The sequence below is a fragment of the Natator depressus genome, chromosome 8 (genome assembly GCF_965152275.1).
Source record: "Natator depressus isolate rNatDep1 chromosome 8, rNatDep2.hap1, whole genome shotgun sequence".
Taxonomy (NCBI): Eukaryota; Metazoa; Chordata; order Testudines; family Cheloniidae; genus Natator; species Natator depressus.
Window position 1 is genome coordinate 51,926,140 of NC_134241.1, and position 27,241 is coordinate 51,953,380.

Consider the following 27,241-nt stretch of genomic DNA (forward strand, 5'->3'; position numbering starts at 1 on the left):
GCCACTGATAAAATAAATGATATACCCATCTGGAAATCCATCCATAGACACTAGAGGGCAGTAATGTTTAGAAAGCCCCAAGAGACGTAACCACAGCTGCCAAAGAGTAGGGAGAGCTACATGCTAATCCCACTCCCCAGTGAAATGCACCCAAAACTGCTAGAATGCATTAGGATCTCTGTGCTAATCCCTGTGCATTGAAAGCACTGTCTCATAAATGCACTGGAATTTTCACACGAAACCCATTTCTAGTCTTACCCCTGGCAACCAAAGTGCCCACTGTCTTCCCCACTAACCTCTCTGGGAACTAAAGCATTGAACAGTGAGAGAGTCACTGAAGTTCCTCAGTATTTCATTTAGATGGAAGGTTTGTAATTTTGTATTTGTAATATCGATTATTATCATAGCACCTAAGGGCACAGGTCAGGACTGGGGCTGGGTTAGACACTGTAAAAACATCCCTCTTGCATGAAGATGGTTTGCTCAGGAAAGCAGAGTAGTCATATCATGTACAAATGCTCCTTGCAAGAGCTGGCTGGGTCTCTTGTCAAGTGCTGGAATGCTAATGGCTTCTCAGAATCCTGTTCTTCTAGCAGAGCAAGTTGCATTAAATATCTAGGTGTAGCTCTGGGAAGATGAGCTTTCTGAGACCTGGACCAATAAACAAAGCCATAAATAAAGGGGAGTGCCATTAACGAGGACGATTCCTGGGAGACCAGTGGATCTGAAACACAGACTGTCAAAAAGCCAAGGTGTTAATTTCGTCTCTGCTTTTATGTATTATTGTGTGTGACTTTATAGTGCTCTGAAATGTGCTTCTCTAATGGAGGAGGCTGACTCGATTCCTGCCCCAGAGTGCTTGCAACGTCTGTTATAGTGTTGCAATGGGGGAGTGGGTGACCAGGAATAGGGAGGGTTTGAGGGAAAGCAGGATAAGAATGACCGCGTTAAGATCACGTGGTGACTAACCACAGACGTGCTCTCCTGATGCTTCTGTTAAGTGTTCCCCCCATATTTGTCCATATAAAATAAGGAAGATTAACACAGAGAACAATAAATACTGCGTGTTTAGTTGTTGAATTGTTTCCCGATGCACACCACTGTAAAGATGGGGGAGGAGAGGGACAAATGAGCTTCAGAAAAGGAGGGGCTATTGGTTTATATAAATGTGTGTAAATAAGCAGGTTTCAGAGACTAAGGCCAGGCTTTCTTGTGGTTGATGGAGCATGGAGGTTAAGGGTGGTTCTGAATTCAAAAGTGTAACTACTCAATTCCGTTTGTCACTGGAGCCCTGATTTCTGTGATTTTTTCCATGTATTTTTTTTTATTTATCCATTAATTTTTGCATGTGGGTGGGTGGATGGATGTGATGCTAATGTTAAATGATTTCATTGAGGAGTTAGTGTTTTGCCAAGGTAAAGCTGGGCTGCATGGGAGTCTAATGTAAAGAGTAAAAAAGGTCAGCAACGTTATGCTCGCACAACGGAACAGAGCAAGGAACCCTCAGTCAGATATTTGCAAGACAAATTTTCTGCTGATGTAAACTGGCCCAGTTCCATTGCAGGTGACACCCGCAGAGAATTTTTCTCCAACAAGTGAAAGAATAAACATGGAGTGTGGAATTAGTTTGAAACGGTTGGCTGGCTCTTGTGTGATATCTATGTTCAGATCAATTTCCATATTGCAGCCACTGTGTGCACAAAGCTGTGCGCGTGTGCGCTGCACACAGATCCTAAACCCTGCGCACACGGCAAAACACTGCACGCACAAAAATTTGCACAGAAGCACAATTTGCACAGAAGAAATTTTTTTGCGCACACGGCCTGTCAAAAACTAGAGGGCACATTGATTACAGCCCAAATACCGTTTTAGTAGTTTGCAGCAAAATTGGAAATAAATAATAGGATACAGAAAAATGCCTGTGACTTCTGACTTTGACTGTTTCCATTTCATGGTTTTTCTTAAACAGTTAAAAAGGCCTGAACAAAAACACTGTCCTAGAATAACTAGGTAGGTCCTATCTAATCTTGTCTTTAAAAAAAAAAAAAAACAAATTGAATTTTCTTCTTTCGTGTGCGTGTGTTACCAGCTCATGGCAGGGCTCTGTGTAATATGGTTAGTGTTTAAAATCAGTTTTACTTCTGGGTTTCCAAGGTAAAATTCCCTTCTATCTAGGCACGTCTCTCAGATTCCCCTCATTTCAAGAGATGTCACACATTTGTCCCAAAGTTTCCTATCTGCCACAGTGGTGGCGGTCTCTCATTTTGATTGCTGAATATTATTGGCTCCCATCACTGTAACAACTGAGCATCTCACAGTCTTTAATGTATTTATCCTCACAACACCCCTGTGAGGCAGGACAGAGCTGTTTCTCCCCATTGTACAAGAGACTAAGTAATTTACCCAAGGTCAGACGACAAGCTCGTGGCAGAGCAGGATTTGACAGGGAGGTCTCCCCAGTCCTAGGTGAGTGCCCTAACTGCTGGACTGTCCTTCCTTTCGTGCACCTGAGGTTAGAGTTATTTACACTAAACGAATGAATCCCCCATTGTGATTTTATCATGGGTCTCATGCTGTCTGATGTTTTTCTTAAAGCCCAACTCCTTGGGACAAAGACTTGCGTAAGAATTTCCAGTTTCTTTTCTTTACAGTATGTTTCTGGTGTCATAGTTACAAAGAAATGCTTGAAAAGGTGTAACCTGAGCCAAGCCTCAGGCAAGCTTTTTTGTTGTTTTTTTAAATATCGATCTCAGGATTTTTTTTTGTTGCATATGATTTTGGTGGCTTCTCCTAATCTTTGAACAGGTGTGTTTTGGCTGCTGTTTTGTGTTCTGGCAGATAATTAAAATGATGCGTCTTTGTCACGTGTTGCGGGGCATGGCTGGCACCTGGCAGGTCTAGATCGAAGTATTTATACTGTATGCTAGCATTGCATGTGAGCAACCACCTTCACATCTGTATTAAAATCTGTGGGTGTAGAACAAGGGCCTCTGGCAGCTGCTATGTAGTTAAACAGTGTGAGGAGCACGGAATCATATGCCCCCTCTAATGCACAGAGAAGCCTGTCTTTCACTGCCGGGGCCAAAGTCCAATGCATTTCAATGGCCTGAAACACATCTCCCTAATGTCCTAGGACAGGGAGAGGCAGCTGTGCTGGGCATTTCTTTCAGGTGGAAGGAGGTCTCCCTTGCTGCACTGTGGGGAGTGGGGACTAACCCCTGCCTTTGCTCAGGCTGCCACAAAAAGGGAAACGTAACCCAACCCATGACCCTTGGCTGGGAGCTAGTGCCAATCTACCTGCCACTGCCCAAGAGTCTCAGGCCCCCCCCCCACCAGGGACTCGCCCACGGGGAGGGGCGAGGGGGGCTTCTTTGTCCAGGGGCATCTTAATCACTTAAGAGGCACCAGGGCACAATGTAAAAGGGGAGAGGCTCCCTATGCCAGTAGGAAACAGGGTCGTTCTTGCGTGGGTAACATTTTGTTGCAGGCCGAGGGAAAGTTTTACAGGGGCGCTGCTGCTTTAAACCCCTCGCTTTGTGGGGGGTGGCACCCTGCTCCCAGGTGCCACCTGCCGCCCGGCTCAGCAGAGCCGGGGTAAGCACCACGGCTGGGGGAAGGGGCTCTCCAGGTACCGGGCGTCCCCATGCCTGAAGCCAGCCCTGCCCGGGTCCCCACCCCTGCTGCCGCCCAGCCAGCCTTGGACCCCCTGGCTCTGGAGCGGGGGCTGGACGGGAGGGGAGCTGAGCCGAGCCCCCCCCGCGGCTGCGCCCTGGCCCAGGCCGGGGTGGCAGCCGCAACGAAGGGGCGGGGACGGGAGGGACCCGCCTGCAGCTCCTCCCCCGCCGGCCAGGGCCAGGCAGCGGCAGCTACGGCCGCAAAGTTCTTCCCCCGCGGCCCGGCCAGCAGCCCCTGTGCGGCGGGCTCCCGGCGGAAGATGGCGGGGCGGCGCTGCCCCCCGTCCGCGCTGCTGCTGCTGCCGCTGGCGGCCGCCCTGGCCGGGGCGCAGCCCCGCGGCCTCTACTCGCCCGGCGACGCGCTGGTGCTGCTGCAGGTGGACACGCTGGAGCGCAGAGTCCTCAACTCCAGCAGCGCCTGGCTCGTGGAGTTCTACGCCTCCTGGTGCGGCCACTGCGTCCACTTCGCCCCCACCTGGCGGGCGCTGGCCGCCGACGTCCAGGGTGAGTGGCCGGGCCACCGCAGCCCCGCTCCCCCCGGCCCTAGCCCTCGCCCTCTGCCTGGCCCCCCTAGCGTGGGCACTTGGCCACCTGCCACGGGCCAGCCCTGGGCCCCTCCCCGGGCCCCTCCTTTGGGCCCCTCCCCATAGAAAGGGCCCACGCTGTCCTGGGGCCGCCCCATGGCCTTTCTGCCACCCACCTTCTCGGGCCCTGCCCCGGCTCTCCGGAGTCCTCGCTTCTCTTCTCTGCACCCTCAGCCCCCTTTCTGGCTATCGCTGTGCCTTCTCCCATCTTCTGGCATCTTCATTCGCCCACACTCCTTTCCCCTCTTAATTCCGTGTGTGTGTGTGTGTGTCTCGTCCCTTCCCCCTCACTCCCCCCTTCCGCACCCCTCCCCCTCTGTCGGAGCCTCTCCGAGACCCTTGGCTGTAGCATCCCTGCTCCGGGTCACTTGCAGAGTACGGAAAGGAGGCCGCCTGGCCTTCCCCTGCTGCCTCCGTTTCTTGTGCGTGGCTGACCATTCCCAGCTGCACTCTGCGCTGTAGCTTTAGTGCCCGTTGCTGAGCAGTTAGTTGAGCAACTTCCCTAAAGTTGCTGTGAAAAACCACATACAACCGAAGCCTCTTCCTGCTTCGCTTCGCTTCTGCGTTGTAGCTACCTCACTTTCCAGGGAGGCTTTCCTTCTCATATTGTGACTTTGGGTTAACTCTAACGCTGTGGCTGCTTTCTCATCTGCCCAGGGCTCAGGCACTCTCTAGCTGGCTGTGGAGGAGGCCAGCAAGTGTTGATCTGATCAGCTGAGGCCCTAATACAGACTGGGTCTGGGAGCTACTGGAGGGAGGGGGGGGGAATTGGAGGTTTTTTCCCCACTGGCTTTTCGCCCTGGGCAATGGGCGTGTGTGTTTGAAGGTCGCAGATGGAGTCTCTGTAGATCAAAGGCTGATTTGTGCCTGAGCATGGGCTGGGACAACTCCTGTCGCCACAGGTGGCTCCATCAATGAGTAGTTGATGAATTGGTGCTTAGTAAAAAGAAAAGGAGGACTTGTGGCACCCTTAGAGACTAACAAATTTTTTTGAGCATAAGCTTTCGTGAGCTACAGCTTGCTTCATCGGATGCATAGTGTTGCCCAGTTGGTCCCTACTCTGATGTCTGGGGCCTGCAGCCCAGGGAGATGGGGTCCGAGCACTTTTCATCCTGAGGGATCCCAAGGTGTGTTTACAATTGTAATTGATTGCCCAATTAGAGGCATGTGAATCACTCCACCAGCCACTGAAGTGCAGCAGCCGCCCTGCAGGCAGAATGTGACAGCTGTTCAGAAATTTGCAGTGGCACTGAATGGCAGTTGTGGGAAGGAAGTGAAGAATATTGTGGACATTTGAAATGTGCAGAGGGAATTGTAGCTACTCTGGCCAAATTCCAATGTAAGAAACACCCCTGTTCTTCCCCAAAGTGCCATGAGCTCAGACAACCCATTTTGTGTCTCACCCGAGAGGCATTAGCATTGTGCAGCCTAGCAGTATGCTGGGGTATCAATGGCTCAGGACCGACTCAAAAGGAAACGTGCCAATGGGGAAGCCACTCGCATCACTTCCTACAGTGCATTTGTTTCCTTAGAGGTCTCAGTATCTGCTTGGCATGGCCATGCTTAGTATGCGAGATAGGAGAAGGATTTACATTTGTGCCTTCCAAGGGCTTTCCCAGCACTGAATCTTTGCAGCTGCTGTGAGGTAGGTAAGTAACTATAATTATCCCCATTGCACAGATCAAGGAACTGAGGGAAAGTGGCTAAGGGTCTTCCCAAGGATACCCAATGAATCAGTGGCAGAGCTGTGAGTAGAACTCCCTTACCTATGTACTAGACTATGCAGCCTTGGTGATGAGATTACAGCCTGAGGTTTGTGTAACTGGATGACAAGAGTGTTGGTTCATGCTCACAGGTGTTTTCTGGTGTTGTACCCTGATTCTAGACGCTGGTGGAACAGCGCTGATGTGACTGTGTGACTTAGTGGGAGGCCAGGAGGGATCTTCGAGATCCTTGTCATCCCCTTGAAGGCCTCTTCAACACTTCCCGTGTGCATGGTCCTGAAGGTTCTGGGGAGAGCTTGCCATAAGGAGGGAGGGATAGCTCAATGGTTTGAGTGTTGGCCTGCTAAACCCAGGGTTGTGAGCTCAATCCTTGAGGGGGCCATTTAGAGATCTGGGGCAAAAATTGGGGATTGGTCCTGCTTTGAGCAGGGGGTTGGACTAGATGACCTCCTGAGGTCCCTTCCAACCCTGATATTCTATGATAATGGGGTGGCCAGGACCAGCTTTAGGATCAAATGACCTTTCACTCCCTCTGCTTCCTCCTATCTGGGGATCTCAAAGTGCTTCCTAAACAGTCAGGGATTCAGCTTCCAACCCTCCTTATCCACAGGAGGGAAGCATTATTCCCGGCTCTCAGAAGGGATAACCTGTCAGAGGCTACGTGATGCTCAGGATCGCCCAGCAAGTCACTGGCACAGCTACCTAGGGCCAGGCCTCTGATCCATGGGTTCCCATTCCTATGCCTTAACCACAATGACAGTGAGGTCCCCGGCTGCTAGAAGAGGAGAGGCACACTGACTTATTGCTTTCCTCTCCAGATATGCCTCCAGGGAGAGGTAGGGTGGGCCATGCGCTGCCAAGCTTGCATGGGATCTGGGCTTACACAGAGCAGGGTCCCACGTGCTGTGGGCCAGCCTGTGGCTTGATGCTGTAAGCCAGCCATGTCTCTCTGGTGACCTTACCATAGGGATTGAAATTCCAGTATCTGGTCCCCCTCAGAGCATCATTTAGGGACCCTTTGCTATAATTGCCTGTACCTTCTGGACCCCCCTATAGTATGCTCCAGATAAGATTCCTGCACAGTGACATGCCCAGGGCTGGGGACAAACAGACATGGGAAGGCCAGGATCCTGTGAGCTGGGATGGAAGCAGTAGGGTCTCACGCCCCAGGCTGCATGTGCTTTTCCGATAACTGGAGCTGAGAGGAGGATACTGCTGATTGCAGTTCTCTGGGGTGAGTTCACAGTCCTTCAACCCTGTCTGGAGGAACACACTTAGTGATGATGGCTGCCAACTGGGGCTGGTGTCCTGTGGGCAGCGGGGAAAGGAGCCATGTGCTGGTGGCCTGTGTTACGCAGGAGGCCTGACTAGATGATCACAGTGGTCCCTCCTGGCCTTGGAATGGATGACTCTGGGTGCTGTGGGCACATGGCCTCCCATTGGCCCAAAAATCTGTATTTGACTCTGTGCCAGCAGGGCGTCACACACACACTCTGTGCAGAGCTCTCCTGCTGATGTAATCACAGAAGAGTCTTCACTATGAACCCATGTTTGCCTCCCCTCTGACGTGTGTTGACAGAACCCAGCTCATGCAGCTGGAGGAAGTACACACACCCACACGCCAAGGCTGAAGAGGTACAAACGTGCCTTTAGTGCAGCATTCGATGGTGGTGTGCACTGATACAATCTAAGCAGGGAGCTTCTGGCCCCTTGCAGCCCCTCACAACAGCCCCGGACTGGATTTGCTTGTCGTTGCAATTTTTCCTCCCCCTTTTCAATTCTGGTAGGAGAGGCCAGGACACTAGAGAATTTTGTCTCTGCTCGCTGATGGCTGCAGAAACCCATAAATCAGACTTGGAAAATCTCCATGAATCTAATTGGGCAAATGCTGATCTTTAAAGTAAAACCTCCTGGAGCGGGAAAGAGCCTGGCTTGCCAAATCCATCTTGGGTTGTCGTATGAAAACGTGATGGAGAGTTTGTATGAAGAGACCTTGCCTGGATGGGAGGGGAGAATTGTTTCTCCTTTGTGTTTCTCCCACCCAAATCCCTTTCTCAGCTGATCAGTGCAATTCATACACTCCCCTTTCTCTGCACTCGGGAAGAATCCTGAGCTCCAATCTGGCTTAGGGGGAGATTTTCAAAAGGGCTGTTGGGTGCTTGCATCCCATTTGTGCCTTGGTAAATGTCCCCTTAAGTCCCACGTGGGGAAGAGTTTTGCTTCCTTGTAATCCCCACGTCACAAAGTCGTCATGCAGCAGGTTACAGTTGGAAACTTTTCCTCAGGAGAATTAAAGACATAGAGCTGTCAGACCAGTAGCCCATCTAGCCCACTACCCTGTCCCTGACAGTGGCCAGCAGGAATCCCCTTAATGGACACTACGGAATATCCTGCCTGTAGGGGAACTTAATTTCTAGTGTCTACCAGGCAATGTCTGACTTACGTCCTGAGGCCTGAGAGTTTAGAGCCCTTCTAATTTTTCCTGTCTAATGTAACTGAATGTTCTCAGCCATATTGTCCGTTTGTCCAGGCCTTTTCTAAATCCTGCTAAACTCTCAGCCTCAATGAGATCTTGTGGTAGTGAGATCACGGGTTGATTGTGTTTTTAACATGATTTCCTCTGATCGGTTTTAGTTTTGCTGCCTTTCAATGTTACTGATTGTCCCCAGATTCTTGGGTTAGATGAGCAGGCCCCCTGATTACCTGCTCTGTGTCAGTTATGCTTTAATATGCCTCCATCACGTCCCCATTACGTGTCTCCTCCCCACAGCCCTGCCGTTGCCTGCTCACGTGGAAGTCTTTCCATGCCTCTTGCCCTAAGCCCTGGTCAGAACATAGGAGCCCTGACGGATCTGCATCCCAGCAGGGAAATAGGAGCAAGTGCTGCAGGTCAGGTTTGAGGTGCATTAGCAAAGCTGGGATGAGAGCCCGGCACTGGAATAACCGGAATAGCAGGGGTGTTGCAGGTCAGAGTTGAGCTGCCTTGGCGGAGATGTCTGAGAGCTCAGGGGTGTTGCAGGATAAGGGCAGCTTGCACAGCGCTTGTCTGCGTTAGCCTGGCGCTTGCTAGTGCTGCTTTTTCCTGGCTTTCTCCACCCAAAATATGTGTTAAACCATCCGCCGCCTTAATGTGAGCTGAGCCTTTTATGTCCACTGGCGGGGAGCATGAAACCCACCTGGAAGGAAAGCCCTGTGCTTTCAAATGGATCATCCCCAGGGCAGCACACAATAAGAGAGAGGCAAACACCCCTCAGTCTGACTGTGAGGCCAGCTTCCACGGCCAGTGTGTGCATGACAGGATGGTTTCTAGGGAGCCCCAACACAGTCCTTGTGTAGCAGCTGTAGCATGGCTACAGAGGAGCTGAATAGAAGCAGACTGTGGGGACAGGAGGGAAGCTCTCAGTGGCTGGGATCTATTCAGTGCTGTGTGGAAAGGATGTTGCGTTTTGGATCTTGGGGATTCTGCAGAGAGAGACTAGAGTAAAGGATGTGAACGTTCCCAGCACCCAGGCACTGCCTGGGTGTGCAACTAAAGGGCAACCTGCCCCAAACCCTTTTCTGGCTCCTTCTTGCCCTGTGGTACTGTCTGCATGAGCCTTGACACCTGCCCTGCTCCTTCAAGCACAGATAGTAGCATCATTGCCAGTGTGCTCATTTGCTGGGAGCGGGCACCTTTTGAAGCACTGCATTTGTCCTCAAATGGCCAGCAGGGGTTGCTGCAACAATAAATGCAGAGAACTGCTTCTTAAATTAAGAGCTGCAAGTGGCGCTTGTGCAGTGATTTGAGGGCTGGAGTATATTGGGGGTGGGCTGGGGCTGGTATTTCCCTTGGACTCCAACCCCCCCCCCCCCCCCCCGTGCTGTTGCACAATGTTCTCTTGTGTGGCTGGCACAAGTAATAGTACCGTGTGACCAGTGCTGATGGCTGCCTGTCCTGCACTGCAGTAACACCTCTGTCCCTGCCAGAGCTCCTGCACATCAACCACACTAGCTGATGTAGCCACCTGGTTGCAGTGGCCAGAAGAATAGCTAATAGATGCCACTGTATTCCATCCCTGCTGTGGCCACCACCTCCGAGCTCTTGGCTCCTGTTCCCGTCCTTTCGAGCATGTTCCATGGACCGGACCCCAGAGCAAATGGAGGAAGTTGCTGTATCAGTCAGATACGCTTCCCGCTGTGGGGTGGGCTGTCCCGTGCAGACGTGCTTGGAAGGCACCTGCAAGTATCTGGCTGCTGCTCACAGCTCAGAAGAGCTGAGTTGTGAGTTTTCAGGGGGGTGGATTTTTTCTAGTCAAGCATCATTTTAGCATGGATCCCCAGGGGTCTCCGGAGGTGAATGCAGGGTCTAGTTTCCTAAGCAAGATGCTCTGTTCAAACAAACACGCGGGGGCTACTTGCCGTGATGTCAGGAGGAGCCAGAGGCATGGATGGAGCAGCTGTGCACTCACTGACTGTGAGATGGACCCTGGAGCTGGCCTGTCTGAGTGAGGACAGCATTGCTATGCGTTGGGGAGTAGGGACCTGCCTGTGCCAACATGTGGGGAGGGTGAGAGAGTGTTCTGGGCTCACAACTGCTGCCAGAGAAGCCTCTGAGCCACAGTGTTTATGGAAGAGGGATTAACAGCTCTACATTGGATCCTTGCCCAGCTCTGCCCCTGGCACCAGGCCGGAGCTGCTCTCCCCTGTGTTCCTCCTCCGGTCTGCTCAGCCTGCCACTGTGAAGGGCCAGGAGGGCGTTCTCCTTGTTGTGCCTGGAGTGGAGGAGGCAAGGTCCCTGGAACAAAAGGGCCCAGTTCTCCCTCCCTGGCACCTTGCCCACAGATGAGACTTGTGAGTTTACTGGGCTGACCCATGACTACTGTGGGATTCCTGTCTCTGCAAAGTCTAGGGGGCTTCTCTTTTGGGAGGGGGAGAAGCTGTGAGCTCTGTTGAGCTGTATATTGGTTCTGGGGTCCCTACCCTCACCCAATGACTGCAGCCCAGAGAGAAGAGGCTGGGGGCCAGAGTGAGGATGCCAGTTTGCGGGTGGGGGGAATGCCGAGCACAGCGTGAATTGCTCAGCTCTCAGCCCCCAAGTGCACACACGTGCAATGTGGTATTATCCGCCTCTTTGCAATGCTTGCATGTTTCACTCCCTGCAACCCTCAAACTGTGGCTGGCAAGCCAAGTGGGCCTGGGCTGTCCTTGGAGATGAGCCCTCCGAGGAAAAGGCCGGGTGCTGCAGGAAGCGTTGTTGATGACACTGTTCCTAGGTGAGCATCCAACACAGCCTCAGCATGGTGGCTGGGTCACTGGACAGCTACACGGGCAGTGGGGTGGGAGAGATGGAAAATTGAGTTCTTGACTCCCCCGCTCCCCACATGAATACTTTTTGTAAGAAAAGGGGTTTGAGCCCCAGTCTCCTGATTGGATTCCAGCTCTGAGCGTTACATTCAGCCAGTCCTAAAATACCCCCATAGCATTTGCTTGTGAACTGGCCTGCGCATTCCTGATCCTATATAAATGAAGTGGTTTGACTTGTGTAAAGCATGCCGCTCTGCTTCCTGTCCTAAGCTTCTGTGCTTACTCTGCACTGGTAAACGGCTGCCGTGCCGTACCGTGAATTTCACTGGTGGCTCTAAGGCTCCTGTGCATGAGTGTTGAAAGTGCTTTGGGATGAGCAGTGCTCTAGCAATGGAAGAGGATAGAATTCAGCTTCTGGCCATGGAACTGTGGGAAAGATTTGGAGTGTTACCCGTAATGCATTTCTTCCAAGTGAAAAGAGCAAGATTTTGCTCACAAGGGATATGTAGGTAATGCTGGAAGTCTATGCAGTCCTCAGCAGTGTCTGGGAGTGAGATACAAGTAGAAACAGCTCCAATACACTGAAGGGCAGCTGTCTATTATGTAATTGCAGTAGGGAGCAGTAGCTGCGGCAGGAGTGGGCAAACTTTTTGGCCCAAGGGCCCCATCTGGGTATGGAAATTGTATGGCGGGCCATGAATGCTCATGAAATTGGAGGTTGGAGTGCAAAAGGAGGTGAGGGCTCCAGCTGGGGGGGTGGACTCTAGGGTGGGTCTAGAAAAGAGGAGTTCAGGGTGCAGGAGGGGCTCCGGGTGGGGGCAGGGGTTTGGGTGTGGGGGGTGAGGGTTCCGACTGTGGGTGCAGGCTCTGGAGTGGGGCTGGGGATGAGGGGTTTGGGATGCAGGAGGGTTCTCCGGGCTGGGACTGAGGGGTTCGGAGGGTGGGAGGGGGATCAGGGCTGGGGGTTGGGGCCCAGGAGGGGGTCAGGGGTGCAGGCTCTGGGGGGTGCTTACCTCAAGCAGCTCCCAGAAGCAGCGGCATGCTCCCCCTCCGGCTCCTACGGGGAGGCACAGCCAGGCAGCCCTGTGTGCCACCCAATCAGCTCCCATTGGCTGTGGTTTCTGGCCAATGGGAGCTGCGGGGGCGGCGCTTGGGGTGGGGACAGCGTGCGGAGCCTCCTGGCTGCCCCTACGTGTAGGAGCCAGAGAGGGGACATGCCACTGCTTCCCAGAGCCGTGCGGAGCAAGGCAAGCCCCCGACCCCACCCCCCAGATGGAGTGGGGCAAGCCCTGGACCCCGCTGCCCGGCGGGAGCTCGAGGGCCGAACTAAAATGTCTGGAGGGCCAGATGCAGCCCCCAGGCCATAGTTTGCTCACCTGTGAGCTACGGTATAACAGAGGCTCCCTCCAACTTAGTCCTCGTCTAGCATGTCCTAGTGGCTCCTGCCCCATTTCCTGGGGCTGGCGTGGCTGGGGGTCTCTCCATGAGCAGTGAAACTGTGACAGGCTCTCAGGGAAAAGCTGCCACTTGAATTCAGAGTTAGCTCTGCCCCAGCGGCTGCTCCCGTTCTCAATGCAGAGTGGCTGGGACTGGAGTGGGAGGTTCAGGTCCGCTAACGTCTGTCTGTCTGTGTGTCCTTTCAGAATGGAGCCCTGCGGTGAACCTCGGCGTCGTCAACTGTGCTGACGTAGCCAATGAGAAAGCGTGCAAGAAGTTTGGGATAACTGGGTTCCCAACGTTGAAGGTAAAGTGAGCACAGGCTGGAGTGGAGTGGCAGGAAAGCGGAGCTGGTCCAGCTTCAGTCTGTAAGGGTGTGTGTACTCAGCGTTCTGCAGTGGGGCTCGCACCAATGCTCTAAAAATACCTGCCACAGGGCGTGCTTTGAACAGAGTCTCGGGGTCTGAAACCTAGCAGGGGGGTGGGAAGACCCATGGGAGCAGGGAGGCTCACTCCGAAACGCTGTGTAGACACACCTTGTGACATTCCATGGGGCTGGTACCCCAGGAGGCCCCCGATCAGTTCTACTGTGGTCCTGGCCTCAGCCTGTGTTTTGGTTTTGGCAGCATTGGCCATAAGCCATCTGAAACTACCCCCATCCTGTTTATCTCAGTGCAGACTGTGTTTGTTTTGGATACGGGGTGTTGCCCACCACCAGTTGGGGAAAAGAGCCCTTTGTGTGTGCAATCTCTCTGTCCCTGAAAGACACTGGCAGTGGCATGACGAGGGAAACCTGACTGGCGTGTTTCTAGGAATCAGCAACCTTTTGAACTTAAAGCCCAGCTGGCTTTTGTCCCAGATGTGCAGCTCGCTGCCCCTGAGGAAGGAATGAGCCTTGAATTGAACCCAGGGCTCTATGACCAGCTCCTGTATGAGATGGGTTCTGTGCCTCCTAGAGCACTTTATTCTTGTGGCTTCTCCTGCTTCTCCTTCTCCTTTATTCCTGTTTCTTTTAATTGTTTCCTCTCCCTGTCAGTTCAGCTGAATGTTGACCTTGCATCTGTTTATATAGCACCTCAAATACATTCCTGGGCATACACGTAGGAATCGTTTCACCCAGCACTGAAATGCAGCCACCTCTGGAGTGAAACACAGCAGCTGTTCAACCGTGCACAGCATCCCTTCTCTGGCGTCTAGAACAGCCAGTGAAGAATACCATATCCAAGTGAGATTGCTGTGGGGATCTGGGCAGGCAGAATGTAGTGAGGCACAGAGGAATTTGGCCAGGAGGCTGGAGCTAACACCTCCAGTCTTGTAAAAAGTACCATGGGGGTCTGCCACAAGTGACTTAACTTTTGTGTCTATTCCCTAGGCTGCCAGGGTGCTGCGCGATTTCATTCCCATCTGTTAAGTGCTTTGAGAGCTTCCCATGTTGGGTGGCTCTGTTGTTATTGGCAGTCTAATTGCGATTCCATCCCTTGGTCCCGCGCCCAGCAGAAATTGTGTAAATATATATAATTTAAATATTTCCTCATGCAAACAAAGCCCAGTCCAACATAAGCAATAATGCAAAAGCCTTGGAGATGCCTTGCTAACAGGCAATGAATTCCCATAACTTGGGGTTCAGATGCAGGGCTTAAATATTAACTATTATCTGTATAGTGCCCAGACATGCACAGGGCAGGAGAATGGCACTACTACAGAGTAGTAAAAGGTACCCTCCGTTTTTCTTTCTTGCATTTCTGTTGGGGACTCCCTGTAATGAGCCGTCTCTGAGGTCGTAGGAAGGGAGAGCAAAACCAGAGTCTGGTAGACTCCATCAGAATGTCCCCGCTCCTCCTCCCTTCAAGTTCCCAGCACGACTCTTGTCCTGGCTGTGTTCCTTTCCCAAGGAACGGGGACTCTAAGTGCCTGAATCCATTCCAGCTGGGAGGACAGTGTGGTGCCTTTGATCTGGTGCAAAGGGGAATACAGCATATGACCATTTCCAATGCTTCTGCCGCAAACGTTTCCTGAGGCAGACCTAGTGCAGTTCCCACAAAGTCCTTTAAAGAGACAGTGTCAGAGTGTCCTTCTCAGCAAACATCACTGTGTTTCCAGTGACCCTTTGGATTATTTGAAGCCGGAAGAATTCTGTGACTTGTTTTTTACTGTTTACTTTCTGCGCTAGCTGGTGAGCTTGCTTTGGCTGAGCTGTAACCCAAGCAAATTGATTGCCAGCTAACTAACAAGATGCCAGACTCCAGGGTTGACATTCCCTAGTGTTGGTTCCTGGTCGGATCTCCTGAAACGAACACTTAACGACTATGAGTAGCCAGTCATAAACTTGAGTTAAGGGGCAGTCAGCTAGCTGGAGTCACAGTTGGACCAAAATCTCTGGCTGTCTCTTTGCCAGGCAAAGAGGTGTGTGGGATTTTTGACAGTGGGATAACTAAGGCATGGGAGCTACCCTGCTGGAGACAAGGGACAGGTAGTTTTTAGCGCAGTGTAGCTGGATGAGGTCAGCTGTACGCCCTCCACCTGGGGTTGACCTCACCTAGCTACATCATAGTAAAATTAAAGAGCCTTGTTTCTACTAGGAGTTTGCAGCAGGATCGCTAATGCTCATTCCCTTTTAGACAGTGAAAACAGCCTGTGTTTTTGTCTACACTGGGAAGATGAGTGGGGTATTCAAACATGGTGTGTAAACACTACTCAGCACCTAGTGTAGTCAAAGACAATTATTTTTAAGAACGTTCGCTGGTTGGGCTAACCCTAGGGCTTTATACACTGTAATGTGAATGTTAACACGGTGGGCTTGGCCCTGCACCAGGTGCTGAGTGGTGTTTAGAAATATGTTAATTCAAACGTGTTAGCTGACATGTTTCAAAACGCCACTTGTTTCCCAGGTGCACATGAACCCTGTGGTGAAACCAGACTGGTGAGTTTGACTTTCCGGGCCTCGTGCAGTAGCATGGAGCCATTGACGGGGTCAGGCTCCTCATGCCATCACCTACCTTCCTCCCCCATACACACTCACTCCCAGCTCGGCAGAATTTGGCCAACTCAGTGCCCGCAACTAGCAATTCCCTCCATTCCCCAGCCGTGTGGTGAGTCATGTTTCAGTGTGATGTCTGCAGGATTGCCAACTTCAAGAGATCAGAAATCATGAGAGAGGCCAAAAAATCCATGAGTGTTTTTTTTTTTTTTTTTTTTAAAGATGTGTTTTTCAGATCAGTCTCTTGATTTTTGTCCCGTCTGCCCCCACCCAACCCCAGTGTGTGTGCATGTGACAATCAGTGTTGCCTGCTCTGCCATATGCACTGGATAAAGTGATTTTGGCCCCTGTTACAGGTGCTGTCACCCCCACATCTGCCTGTCTCCTGCCCAGTAATTAATCTCTGCCAGGCCTCCATTGTTTCAGCAGCAGGTGACCCCCAAGAAAAAAAATCCTGAAATTAGAGAGTTCTATCATGAGATGATGAGTAAGGCTTAATTTTATTAAGAAATCATGTGTCTTGCAAGTTGGCATGTCTGGGTCTATAATCACAGACTTAGTCCCAAAAGAGCTTATTTATTTAAATGCCTTGGCCTGTACCTTCAGAGACCTGCCTCTAAGGCCAGCAAAACTCCCCTCTTAGGGCTCTCCTGCTTTGGGGAAATTTCAAAATGTAAAGGACAGTCTCTGATCTCTTTTTTGCTTTTTAAAATTTTTTTAAGTTCGTTTCCAGCCCTTTTCCTTCGATAAAGATAACAAAGTGGGGGTCTGTTCCAACTTCTGTTCGGGTCAATGGATTGGAGCCATCAACAGCGCCAATCAAGGATCAGCAACTTGGGAATTTGCACATCACCTACTTTAGCTCAAGAAATATGGGCTGTATTTTTCTGAAAATTTCCCCCTGGTATAGCTGCACCTGTGGTAGTGGCTGTGGGAGCACTAATGTATGACCCTCGCTGGTGGAGATCTGTGACCTTTAACCCACAGATATTACTATAAAATAACTTTATTTTAATAAATTATTCAATCATCAAATTCTAAGTTTAAAGGATTCGGGTGTACCAGCTATACACCTTACAACTGCTAAAGAATTCTGAGTAGTTAAGCAACAATTAAGAGGGCCTGTCAGAAACACCTCTCAAAAGAGACAAAGTCTAACAAGATAATGAGTCTGTTTGCTGAGCTTCTTTGTTTATTATTCAAATGAAGCATTTCAAAGGAATTCAGAGTGAGCAATCAAGTTTTGGAAGCAGTAAGCCATCTAGAGGTAGCCACTCAAGATTATAATTTCAATAAAGAATGAGGTGGCTGGAAAAAAAAATCTCACATTTGAGAGTCGTCATGTCTGGGTCTGTAATGACAGGTCAAGTCCCTTTGGTTTGGTTTTCTGTTCCCTCTGGGGCGGGGCGTGTTGTAAACGGCAGATGCACAAGAGCCATCTCAGGCCTCATAATAATGGGCTCTAACCCCAGCGTCTTGCATACCTGGGGGGCCACCTCTGCCTCCTACCTGCCCTAGCTTTGACTGGGGGAGCCCTATGGCTGGGCTGGTGGCCAAGAAGAGGGTGACTGTAAAAATCCACCCAAAGTTCCTTTCTGTGGCTGGCTGGAAAAAGAAACTTCCCGGACTCCTGGGGTAATTACAGTCCTGGGATCAGCCTAAAAAGAGCTCCAAACCTAGGGGTAAATTAGTAGGTATGTATTGGGATGCTCCCCGCTCTGGGGGGTCCTATGAGACCCCTCAATCCGCTGGGTACTTTAATTGGCTGTTGACGGGATAGAACCGAGTGCTGGAGCAATAACCCTTACCTCAGATGCCACAGGAATGGGCCTGATGGGCTAATCCCCTCGCCTGACCCAAAATACAGCGCTAGAGCCTGTCTTCAACAAGGCTCCCAAAGCCCAGAGGGACCTGCTGATGTGGCAGTGCTACAAGGCTGTTGGTTGGCACGGGGCTGGTGTTGTGTCGTCCTCCCCCCTGCCCTCCACAGCACCTTCTGCAAACAGCTTTCACTCCCGGCCCAGCCTGGTTGGCAAACATTTGCCATGAGATTTCACTGATCCTGCTGCCCCGCCTGCATGGAGGGAGGGGGGAGACTGCACAGCTGGCATCAAACACAGAGGGCACGTGACTGTTTGCAGCCCGTACTGTGGGGCGGCCTGTATCCTGCCATGGCTGCATAGAGCAGGCTTCCCTCTGCTGGTGAGCCTTTAAAGGGACTAGCAAAGAGGCAGGATGAATGATCCCCAGGGCTGGGAGGTCTTCGGCTGTATGAGGTTGGCTGCGTTCCTGGGCCCTGGCCAAAGGAGAGCGTGGGCATTTATCTCCCACGAAGCCCCCGTGTGCCAACCCTCCCACCTGCCCTGCTGGCCCTTCGCTGCTGTGCTCAGGGGGCTGAGCTCTCCAGGAGTGCTGCTGCATCCGATAAGCAGCCTGAGTGGCTGGCCCCTCTCCTCCATGTGGAGCTATAGCCTTTGCACCGGCACAGCCCTCCTCTGGGCTGGAGGCATCGTTGCGTTCTTTGCCAATTTGCTGCGGCCCTTGTCCCAGGGCAGGGCTTCACGCACCCGCCATTCCCAGGGGTTAGATGCAAGATCTGTTTGCTCCCTGAGGCATTTGCCAGGAGGTGGGGTAGGCTGCTGAGCAGATTTGTGTCTGGGGAGTTTCATTGATTCTGTATTGGGTCGATTTATTTATTGCGGTTTGTGCCTGTTTTAATGATTGTTCTGCAGGTGCCTAGAGACCTTTTATAAATTGGTAAGGCCTAGTAGATGGAGCATGAGACTGGGACCCCAGGAGGCCTGGATTCTGTTCCTGGTTCTGCCACTGGCCTTCTGGGTAACCTTGGGCAAGTGACTTCGCCGCTTTGTGCCTCAGTTTCTCCATCTTTTAAATGGGGATAATGATACTGATCTTCTTTGTAAAATGTTTTGAGATCTACTGCTGAAAAAATATATAAGAGCTAGGTAGTATTATTAGGCATGATTAAACTCACTTGGGAAAGTAATAAGCTTTACCTTCTCTATAGCATTCTTCAGCCCCACTTCTCAAAGCGCTTTACGAAGCAGGTAAATATTTTACAGATGGGGAAACTGAGGCAGAGAAAGGCAGTGATTGGCCCAAAATCATCCATCAAGTTGGTAGTAGAGCTGGGAATAGAATACAGAGCTCCTTAATCCCAGTTTGATGCCTTAACTACTGGTCCATGCAGCCGCACCAGTGCTCTGTGGGTTGCAATAAATGTTGTTAAATGTTCTCCAGATGCTCCTGCAGACACTCTTCTCTTGTGTTTCTTTTCAGTTTTTCAAGGCCTTCTCCAAGAGCCCTGAGGACGGGACGAAGATATTCTGTGAGTATCCAAAACCTCCTGGCTCTTTAATCCTTGCTGGATTCCCCTTTTGGAATTCGCCGTGCTGTGGCGGTTTCCTTTCCGTTGTGGCCTGCGCACCTGCTGCATTCTAGAGTAGGGTGTGGTCAGCGAGTGGTTTCCCCAGGTGAGGGTGGGAGGGGAAGAGGTGTTGGTGGAGGATGACTCATGACAGGGAATCTCCCGGCAGGGGATAAATGAATAAGGCATATCAAACTTTGCAAAAGAGATGTTTCTACCATGCGTCACGAACCAGCCACTGGAGGGGCTGCCAGGGTGGGTTGGAGATATATTGTACAGTATGGTCCAGTAGTGCTCAGTCTCCATGTGACACTGCTATGGCTGCAGGGGTCCAGCATGGTTGGGATGGGTCATTGTTACCTTGGGTACAGTCCTTGGCTTTTTGTGCATGGTGCTTTGGTGGTGAGCTCTGTGTATTTTGTTCCCCCTACAGATCCTGGGGACAGCATTCAGAACCTGAGGCAGAGCATAATCACCAACCTGGAGATGCACAAGGAGACGTGGCCACCTGCCTGTCCACCACTGGAACCAGCCAGGTTATTGGAGGGGGACATAATAGCAGAATGTAACTCTGTGTGTGTGTGTGTGTGTGTGTGACTGTGTGTTCAGGGGGCTTGGGGTGAGAGAAACGACAAGGAACGAACTCATGCTTAACCGGGCCTCCAGTAGCAGTCCTGCCCTGAGACCTCTGCCGCATGTGGATGATGACTCTATTCAAGGGCCTGCCCTGGTTCAGTCCCTGTCATTGTGTGGAACTGAATTCCTGCGGGTTGGGCTGGAGACTTTGCCTAGGGGATCCCAAGGAGGCTCCTGGTTACTCTCAGGACAGTGACATGCACTGCAGAGGTGTGAGCAGACCTGATGGCCTGGTGCCAGAGCGACTAACTGGAGTGACTGTGATAGTAGCGTGTGGACCAAAGGAGGCAGGCAGCTGTTTAGCCAGGGATTAATGAGCACAGACATTTTGAGTTGCCTCCTCGGTAACGTTCGTGTATCTCCCCATGTGACGCATCCAGAGCTGTCAGTGTGGGGCGGTTCCATTACCTGCAAGGTTTTTTCCCATGATTCGTATCTAATACACCTGCCTGTAACTACAACCCCGCTGTGGTGGCTGTTCCTATTCGTCACCGGGGGAAGGACATGCCCTGTATTGCTTGTATGGGGGAAGTGTCGGTGCCCTCTGCTGTATCGAATGAGATCTGCTGACGGCCTGGGAAGGGCAGATGAGCCCTAGTGCTGCCCACAGCAAACAGATGCCCCTTGAGTGTTTGGAGCAGGAGGCTGGGTTCTTTCTCCTGGGCTGCACGTGTGCGGGGTAGTTGATGGTCCACGTCATGGCTGGGGGAGAATGACTGGTGACACAGAGGTGCTGTGCCCACTGCTGTCCCTGGTCTTCCTCCATGTCCTTAGATCTTAAAGTTGCCCTGCAACCTGGAGTCACTGCTGCCCTCTGGCTCCTCCCTGACTGAAAGCCCTGGCTTGAGTCTTGCCCGTTTAGCGTAAGATCCGGGAGTGTTTAGCCTTACCTGCCAGACCTAGAGAGCAGCCAGGACTCTGCTGTACAGTTCAGTGCGGGGCACCCGCTGGAAAGCCCCTGTGGCTATAACCTGTTAATGCTGGTGGCAGTGGAGAAAGGTGTTAAACCAGGAGGGAGAAATGGATCTGTGAAGTCAGACAGGCAGCTTGCAGATCAGCGATGAAAAGGAAACTCCTCAGATCTGCATCTGGTGATTGCCGGGGGAAGTGTGTGAGCACACACACACACCCCTTCCGGGGTAACCACATCCTTGCGCTCTCCTCTGTGCCTGTGAAGGGGGCTGACCTGGCTCTTCCTGGGTCTGAGTCACCTGGGCTGGGCCTGGCTGGGCTGGACAAAACAAAAGGGTTTGAGCTGCACACCAGCCATCCCCATCCACATTTCAATGGAGGAGCAGGAGGACAGCCCCTGACCAGGTGCTAGACACCACGCTGCAGGTGTCTGTCTACCCTCTCCTCCCCACTGTCTGAGCATTCCAGCCTGCACCCCCAGCAAGGCCGCCTCCTTCCAAAGATGCGTCTCTGTACCCCTACTCTCTCCCGGCTTCAAACTCTGTGCCATGCACAGCGCTGCTCCTTGGCAAAGGTGGATTTACTGCACCTCTTGATGCTCTGTAGGCACTTATCCTCCCCCCCCCCACCCCGAGTGAAAACTGCGAAGCCACAGGCAGAGTTAATCAAATGCCACAGGTGTGGATGGGGAAATGAACCCCAGCCAAACTCCAGCATTCCAACCTCATGTTCCGGCTCTCCCCACCGTCTGATGCCCCACAGGGGAAATTGGGGGTTTCATTTTAAACCCCACTCCCCAAGAGCAGGAGCGTTGGGCTCAGAGTTAGGGTTCAGGCTGTCTCTAATGTGACCCGATCTGTGTCCTGATTAAACTGGTCTGGCTCTAGTCTCAATGCTGGCTTTCACATTAGATAGGGTTCTAACCTCAAGTCCTTCCACAAACAGTCTCCCATCTCCTGTTCCTTGGCTGACCCTGGCAGATTACCATAGAGCCAGTGAAGTGAAGCAGAAAACCAGGCCGGCAAGCTCCATGTGAATTGAACAGTGGATAAGCAGAGCTGATCTCAGCCACCTACCTGGGCAACAAATCCAGCTGGGTTCAGCTGTGTGTGAGAAGGGCAAACACCCAACCCTTTGCCAAGCTGCTGTGCGCTGTGCTGGCAGGGAGCACGTTCTGCGCTGCTGGGGTTGGTGCATTCACCTGCTTACTCCATGTCACTGAGAATGCCTCATTGTTTTCTCCTGTAGCATAGAGGAGATCCGTGGGTTCTTTCAAACAAACAATGTCATGTACCTGGCACTGATCTTCGAGACGAACGACTCCTTTGTGGGAAGAGAGGTGGGCATTGTTGTTTGGTTCAGTATTTGTATTCCTGTAGCACCAGGTTGGGTTGTGGCCTGTCACCGTGCCTCAGTGGGTCACAGCTGAGGATGCCAGATTCAGGACAAACTGCTGAGAAATGGGCCAGACTCACTCCTAAACTGGTGGTTATTCTTCCATAAGATATACCAAACCAGTAACAAAAGTAAACTTCTGTCTCACCATACTGGTTAACCAGAAGCCAGAAATGCAGCCTCCTTAGGTATCCCAGCCCTTGTTTCACCACCAGACACTAGGCTTTATGATGAATGGTTATTTAAAACCAGTTTAATCAACCAAAGGGTTCTTCTGATCCCAAAGGACCAGTCTCATACCCAAGTCAATTTATAACTCAGATCTTACCCAATAATCACGCTGTAGCCAAATCTTTAGTATCTAATATCTAATGGTTTATTTATAAGAGAAAAGAAAGGGGTGAGAGTAAAAATGGTCAAAGGAATCAAATACATACACTCATTGCAAAGTTCTTGGATCAGGTTTGTAGCAGGGATAGAATAAACTGCTGGCTTATAAAGTCTCTGGTAACATCCAAAAGATTGGAAGGTCCTCAGTCCATTGGTTGGAATGCTTCTGTTAGTGTAAGTCCATAGTTCAGAGTAGGAAAGAGGCAAAAGGGAGAGGCTACCAGGGTTATTTATACTTTCTCCCATGTGGAGGGAAAACTCTCAGTTTTAGTTTGTGGAAAAGTCCAGGCACAAGATGAAGTTCAGGGTCACAGGAGCAAGTGACATGTCCTTGCATGCTTCGATGAGTCAGAGCAGCCATTACCCATATTCTGGCTGATGCGTCCTCAGCTTCTTCTATGGCCTGTTGTGTGAGGCAAGTGTCCTTCAGTGGGCCATCAACTTGACTAGTCCATTCACAATGTGCTGACCAGACTGGATGTAAACTAACAACCTTGAGGGTTTTTCCACAGGAGCAAACACATTTAAAATACTGGTACATAGTCAGTATTCATAACTTCAGACACCAAAATGATACATGCATACAAACAGGATAATCATATTCAGCAAGCCATAACTTTTCCATTGACACCTCACATGACACATTTTGTACAAGATTTGTTGCAACTGTATAACAGTGGCCGCAACAATGATCTATTTTAATCCCATCATGTCGCCAGGCCCCATTATGCGCTGTATGTACATGTAGTGAAAAGATGACCCTTTCCCCAAAGAGCTTACAGTCTGAGTAGATGGGTGGAGAGGCGAGTTCTGCTTCTCGCCCTGGGCCCCTGAGGAGTTCGTATACAAAGATGTTAATTGTTCCTTGACTCTTTATATCCCTTCCGGTTTCCATAGCCATCAAGTGCCACGCGCTGCAGTTAGGTGAGGCTAAGGCTCAAGTAGTGGTGAGCTTTCCTGTAGCCAGAACTGCATGGTCTGGCGGGTCAAGCGCAGAGCTGGGAGCCAGGAATTCCTGGCATCATTCATTCAGGGAAAGTTCACCTTTTTTAACTTAGCCCTGGCTCTGCCACTGACCTGGGCCAGTCACTGAGTCTCCCTGTGACTCCCCTTCCCTGTCTGTAAAATGGAGATCCTACTTCTCCACCTCTCGGGGCTGTTGTGAGGGTCAGGCCATGTTTGTACAATGGTTTGGGAGGCGTAAAGTGTTCCCTCAGTGCTAGATATTGCTGTGTCCCGACTCCTGCTGGTAGAGCTTGGGGCTGGAGCAGCCGTGAGCGTCCCACGCCACCCCCCAGAGGAGAGAGCCGCTGTAAGCGGGCTTGGCCCTGGAACGTTCTGTTCCATAGTTAGCCTAACCCATGGAGCGCGCTGCCTTGCAGGTGACACTGGACATGCTGCAGTACGAGAACGTCGCTGTCCGGAGAGTGCTGAGCAGCGAGGAGGAGCTAGTGAAGAAGTATGGCGTGACTGCCTTCCCTTCCGGCTTCCTGCTCATCAACAACGGGACCTTCAGCCGCATCCCTGTGTGAGTCCTTCCCTGCTGCGACCCAGACGTGGTGGTGGATCCCCCTGTACCTAAGCAGTGGGAGGATGAATCCTGGCACTGTGGGGCTGATGATGGAGGGAATTAGCTGCACTGAAGCTGGGAGTGTGAACCTCTGTGCTTGTGCGCGGATCCCCCTGCCCATGGCCCTTAGAGAGAGATCCTGTGGAGTTTGATAGGGATAAAACCCATAAGGTTTTATGGCAGCTCCTCTCGTATCCCGGCCGGAGAGTTCTGGCACTGTGGGGCTGGGAGTGTGAACCTTGGTGCTTGTGCGTGGATCCCCCTACCCATGGCCCTTAGAGAGAGATCCTGTGGAGTTTGATAGGGATAAAACCCGTAGGGTTTTATGGCAGCTCCTCTCCTATCCTGGCCGGAGAGTTCTGGCTCGAAATAGTCTATCGAGAGAATATTGTTCTCTGCTAAACTCCATGGGACCCTTCCCTAAGGGATGGGGTGTGAATCCTGGTGCTGGTGGGCAGATCCCACAGAGATAAGGCCAGCTCCTGTCCAGGAGCTGCCCATCTCCAAACTTCCCTGCCTGTTCTGGGCTGCTCCTCCTTGTTGAGACACTAGATGTGGCTTTGTGATGCTGTGTGTGGCTTTCCTCCCCGGACTACCCCACAAGCTACAGCTAGAAACGGCTGAAAGCCCCTCTAAACTCAGCCCAGCCTGCAGGTGTCTTGCTGGCTGGGGAATACATCAGTGGACTTTGCAAATCTGGCAGGGAGTCAAGTTGTCCCTGACCTTCTCCCCGCCTCAGTCAGCCACTCCACTCCTCCCTCTTGGTTTTCTAATTGCGAAAAGTTCATTAGGAACCAGACAATGGCTGGTTCTGAAATGCTGGCAGAGAACAATAGCACCGGGACTCAGCCCCTCTCGTGGGTTCCTGCTCCTGAATGGCATGTGTAACAGCAGCCAGATGGTGCCTTCACACCCTCGATGGATGATTGATGTCAGGCTGGCAGTTCAGGGAAGAGTGTGGTGGGGCAAGGGGGCAAACAGACACTTGTGGCTTCCCTAGGAAGGGTCGTGGAGAGGGGTCACTTGCCTGGGTAATAGCCAAGCAGGGAGTCTTTCCTAGTGGGAAGCATGGCATTTGCAAAGCTTGTCTGTGCTGCTTGGCATGCAGGGGACGGGGTGAGCCAGGTTGACAGGAGGAGGGCTGCTCTCTGATGATGCCAGCTTCACCCAAGAGCAGAGTCATTGTTTCCTTGCTGCGGAGCTGGTGGAGGGGAAAATTGCTTGTGACGATGCTGTCTCTCCACCATCTGCTTGCGGGCAAACATCGGGCTGTGAAAAAAGAGCGGAAAGCGATGGCTTCTCGCTGTTGGCTCTCCTGGGCTTTCCTGCCGCTGCCTCTCTCAGAGCCTGACAGCTTTGCTCATTCTGTGTGGGTTAAGTAGGGAGTCCTGCATTCCACCCCCTGCTCAGTCCATCTTGCCAAGCTGTCCTGTGAGACAGCAAAACCTCCCACAGTCCCCTGGCTGCCAGGCTGGGTTTATCCTGCACAGATCCCAGTGCATCCGTACCCCCAGCTCTCAGGTTAAAGGGCGTTACTGATTCCAAGAGGGTAAAACCCACACTGGCAGAACTGGGAATTTCCCCACAGAAGGGCGAGGAAGAGGCTGCAAGGGATAGAGAGAAGCTGGGGGAATGGCTGTGTGAACTGGGGCTGCCCATCCCCATGAGAGCCATGCCCTTCCTCATGCCAGCTGGCCTGGAACGCACGCGGTGCCCAGTCAGAACCTGAGTTCTCTTTATATAGATGGTTTGGTTTCCAGTGCTCTCCCTTCCCCCTGGCCAGACCCCCATTAGGGACGCTCCCTGCAGCCAGTGGGTGCCCAGTCTTGGCAGTCAGAGGAGGTGCTGGCTCTGCCTCGTCAGACGCTTCAGGGCACATGCTGATGGCTGTAGAGAATGTGTCTGTAGAGGTGGTGGGAGGAGCAGAGAGCAGAGACCCTGCCCTGCAGAGAGGGCAGGCCCAAGAGAGGAGTGGGGCTGTGTGGAGCAGGCTCAGGCTGATGGCAGCAGGACTGCTCCAGCTGTATGTTAGGAAGGAGACCAGGCAGGGTGCTCAGGGAGCTTGGCTGGGCCGAGCGGAGGGGCATAGCTGGGGACGGATGAAAGAGGCAAAGGGAGCAGTAAGGAGTGGCACGTGGGCTGAGCACAGGGAGTGGGAAGCGCCAGAGGTAGAAGTTCCAGGCCAGGCAGACCAAGGAGGCAAACCCCTCCCCTTCCAGGCCTGGCTTATGTGCATGTCTCTGCCCTTGTCAGGGACAGAACCTCGTCCCCTTTCTAGGCAGCTGGAGCAGGGAGCTAGTGATTCAAGCGAGGCCACTACCAGCTGGGGGCGCCCTGGGGCCACACGGCTAACTGTGCAGCTACTCTCCCACCCGAGGAGACCCGCTGGGCATGTGGGGCCTGCCGGTGTATATGGGAGTGAGGAAGCAGATGGGTACAGCCCACATTGTTATGCCAGGAACCCCACTCCCATCCCCAAGGAGATGTCCATCCCCAAGGAGATGTCTGGCCTCCTGCCTGCGTGTGACATACCTCAGGGGCGCAGGCAGCTGTGTCCGTGGTGATAGAAAGGTTAATGGGGGTGAAAAGGTGACCCCCTGTGCAAGTGGAAGAGGCTTCTATCACGTGTTCCCATTTCCTTCCCTACAGGAAAATGGAGGCGCGATCCTTCTACACCTACTTCCTACGGAGGCTGCCTGGGGTCACGCGAGGCCCCTACGCGCAGACCAGCGCGCCAGACACGCCGATCAAGTCGACCCTCACCCCGTGGAGGCCTGCAGACCGGTGAGCAGGTCCCACTCTCCTGTCTGTCCACGCACCCCCGCTCCTGTCTGTCCATGCACCCCCGCTCCATTCCCTTGGCTGGGTAAGCTCTGGGCTTCCAGCATTATGACCGGCATCGGGAACTTGATGCTTCCTGTGGGGGGCTCCAGAAGGCCTGGCCAGCAGGAGCGTGTGTAGACAAGGGGAGCAGAGGGATGGGCAGTCGGAGGAGGGTAGCTTGGTAGGCGTGAAATGATGGATATGACGCCAAGGCCGGGGCAAGCAATTGGCCAAAGTGGCAGAGCCGGAGGAGCGTGGGTACCATATTGCTGTTTGGGGCGGGATTCATTCGTTGCTCTCAGCTGCTCCTGGATGCTCAGACAGCAATAGCTTCTTGCCATCTGGGCCTGGTGAGAGGGGCTGGGCCTTTCCTGCCCTTTTCTGTGCTGTTGTCCCTTGGCGGTGAGATCCATGCGCTGTGCTCTGTGTGGGGTGGCACCATTCAGAC

The 27,241-nt window shown here is 52.3% G+C and overlaps 1 protein-coding gene across 1 annotated transcript in view; it reads left to right on the top strand.

Annotated features, from left to right (window-relative positions):
• Nucleotides 1-3,934: 3,934 nt before the first annotated feature.
• QSOX1 (quiescin sulfhydryl oxidase 1) overlaps nucleotides 3,935-27,241 on the top strand; it is a 37,649-nt gene continuing 14,342 nt past the window's right edge. Inside the window, exons 1-7 of the mRNA XM_074961055.1 lie at nucleotides 3,935-4,178; nucleotides 12,909-13,009; nucleotides 18,980-19,028; nucleotides 19,501-19,603; nucleotides 21,864-21,954; nucleotides 23,783-23,928; nucleotides 26,620-26,754. Of these exons, the coding sequence (XP_074817156.1) occupies nucleotides 3,935-4,178; nucleotides 12,909-13,009; nucleotides 18,980-19,028; nucleotides 19,501-19,603; nucleotides 21,864-21,954; nucleotides 23,783-23,928; nucleotides 26,620-26,754 (869 nt within the window). The remainder of the gene's footprint in view (nucleotides 4,179-12,908; nucleotides 13,010-18,979; nucleotides 19,029-19,500; nucleotides 19,604-21,863; nucleotides 21,955-23,782; nucleotides 23,929-26,619; nucleotides 26,755-27,241) is intronic.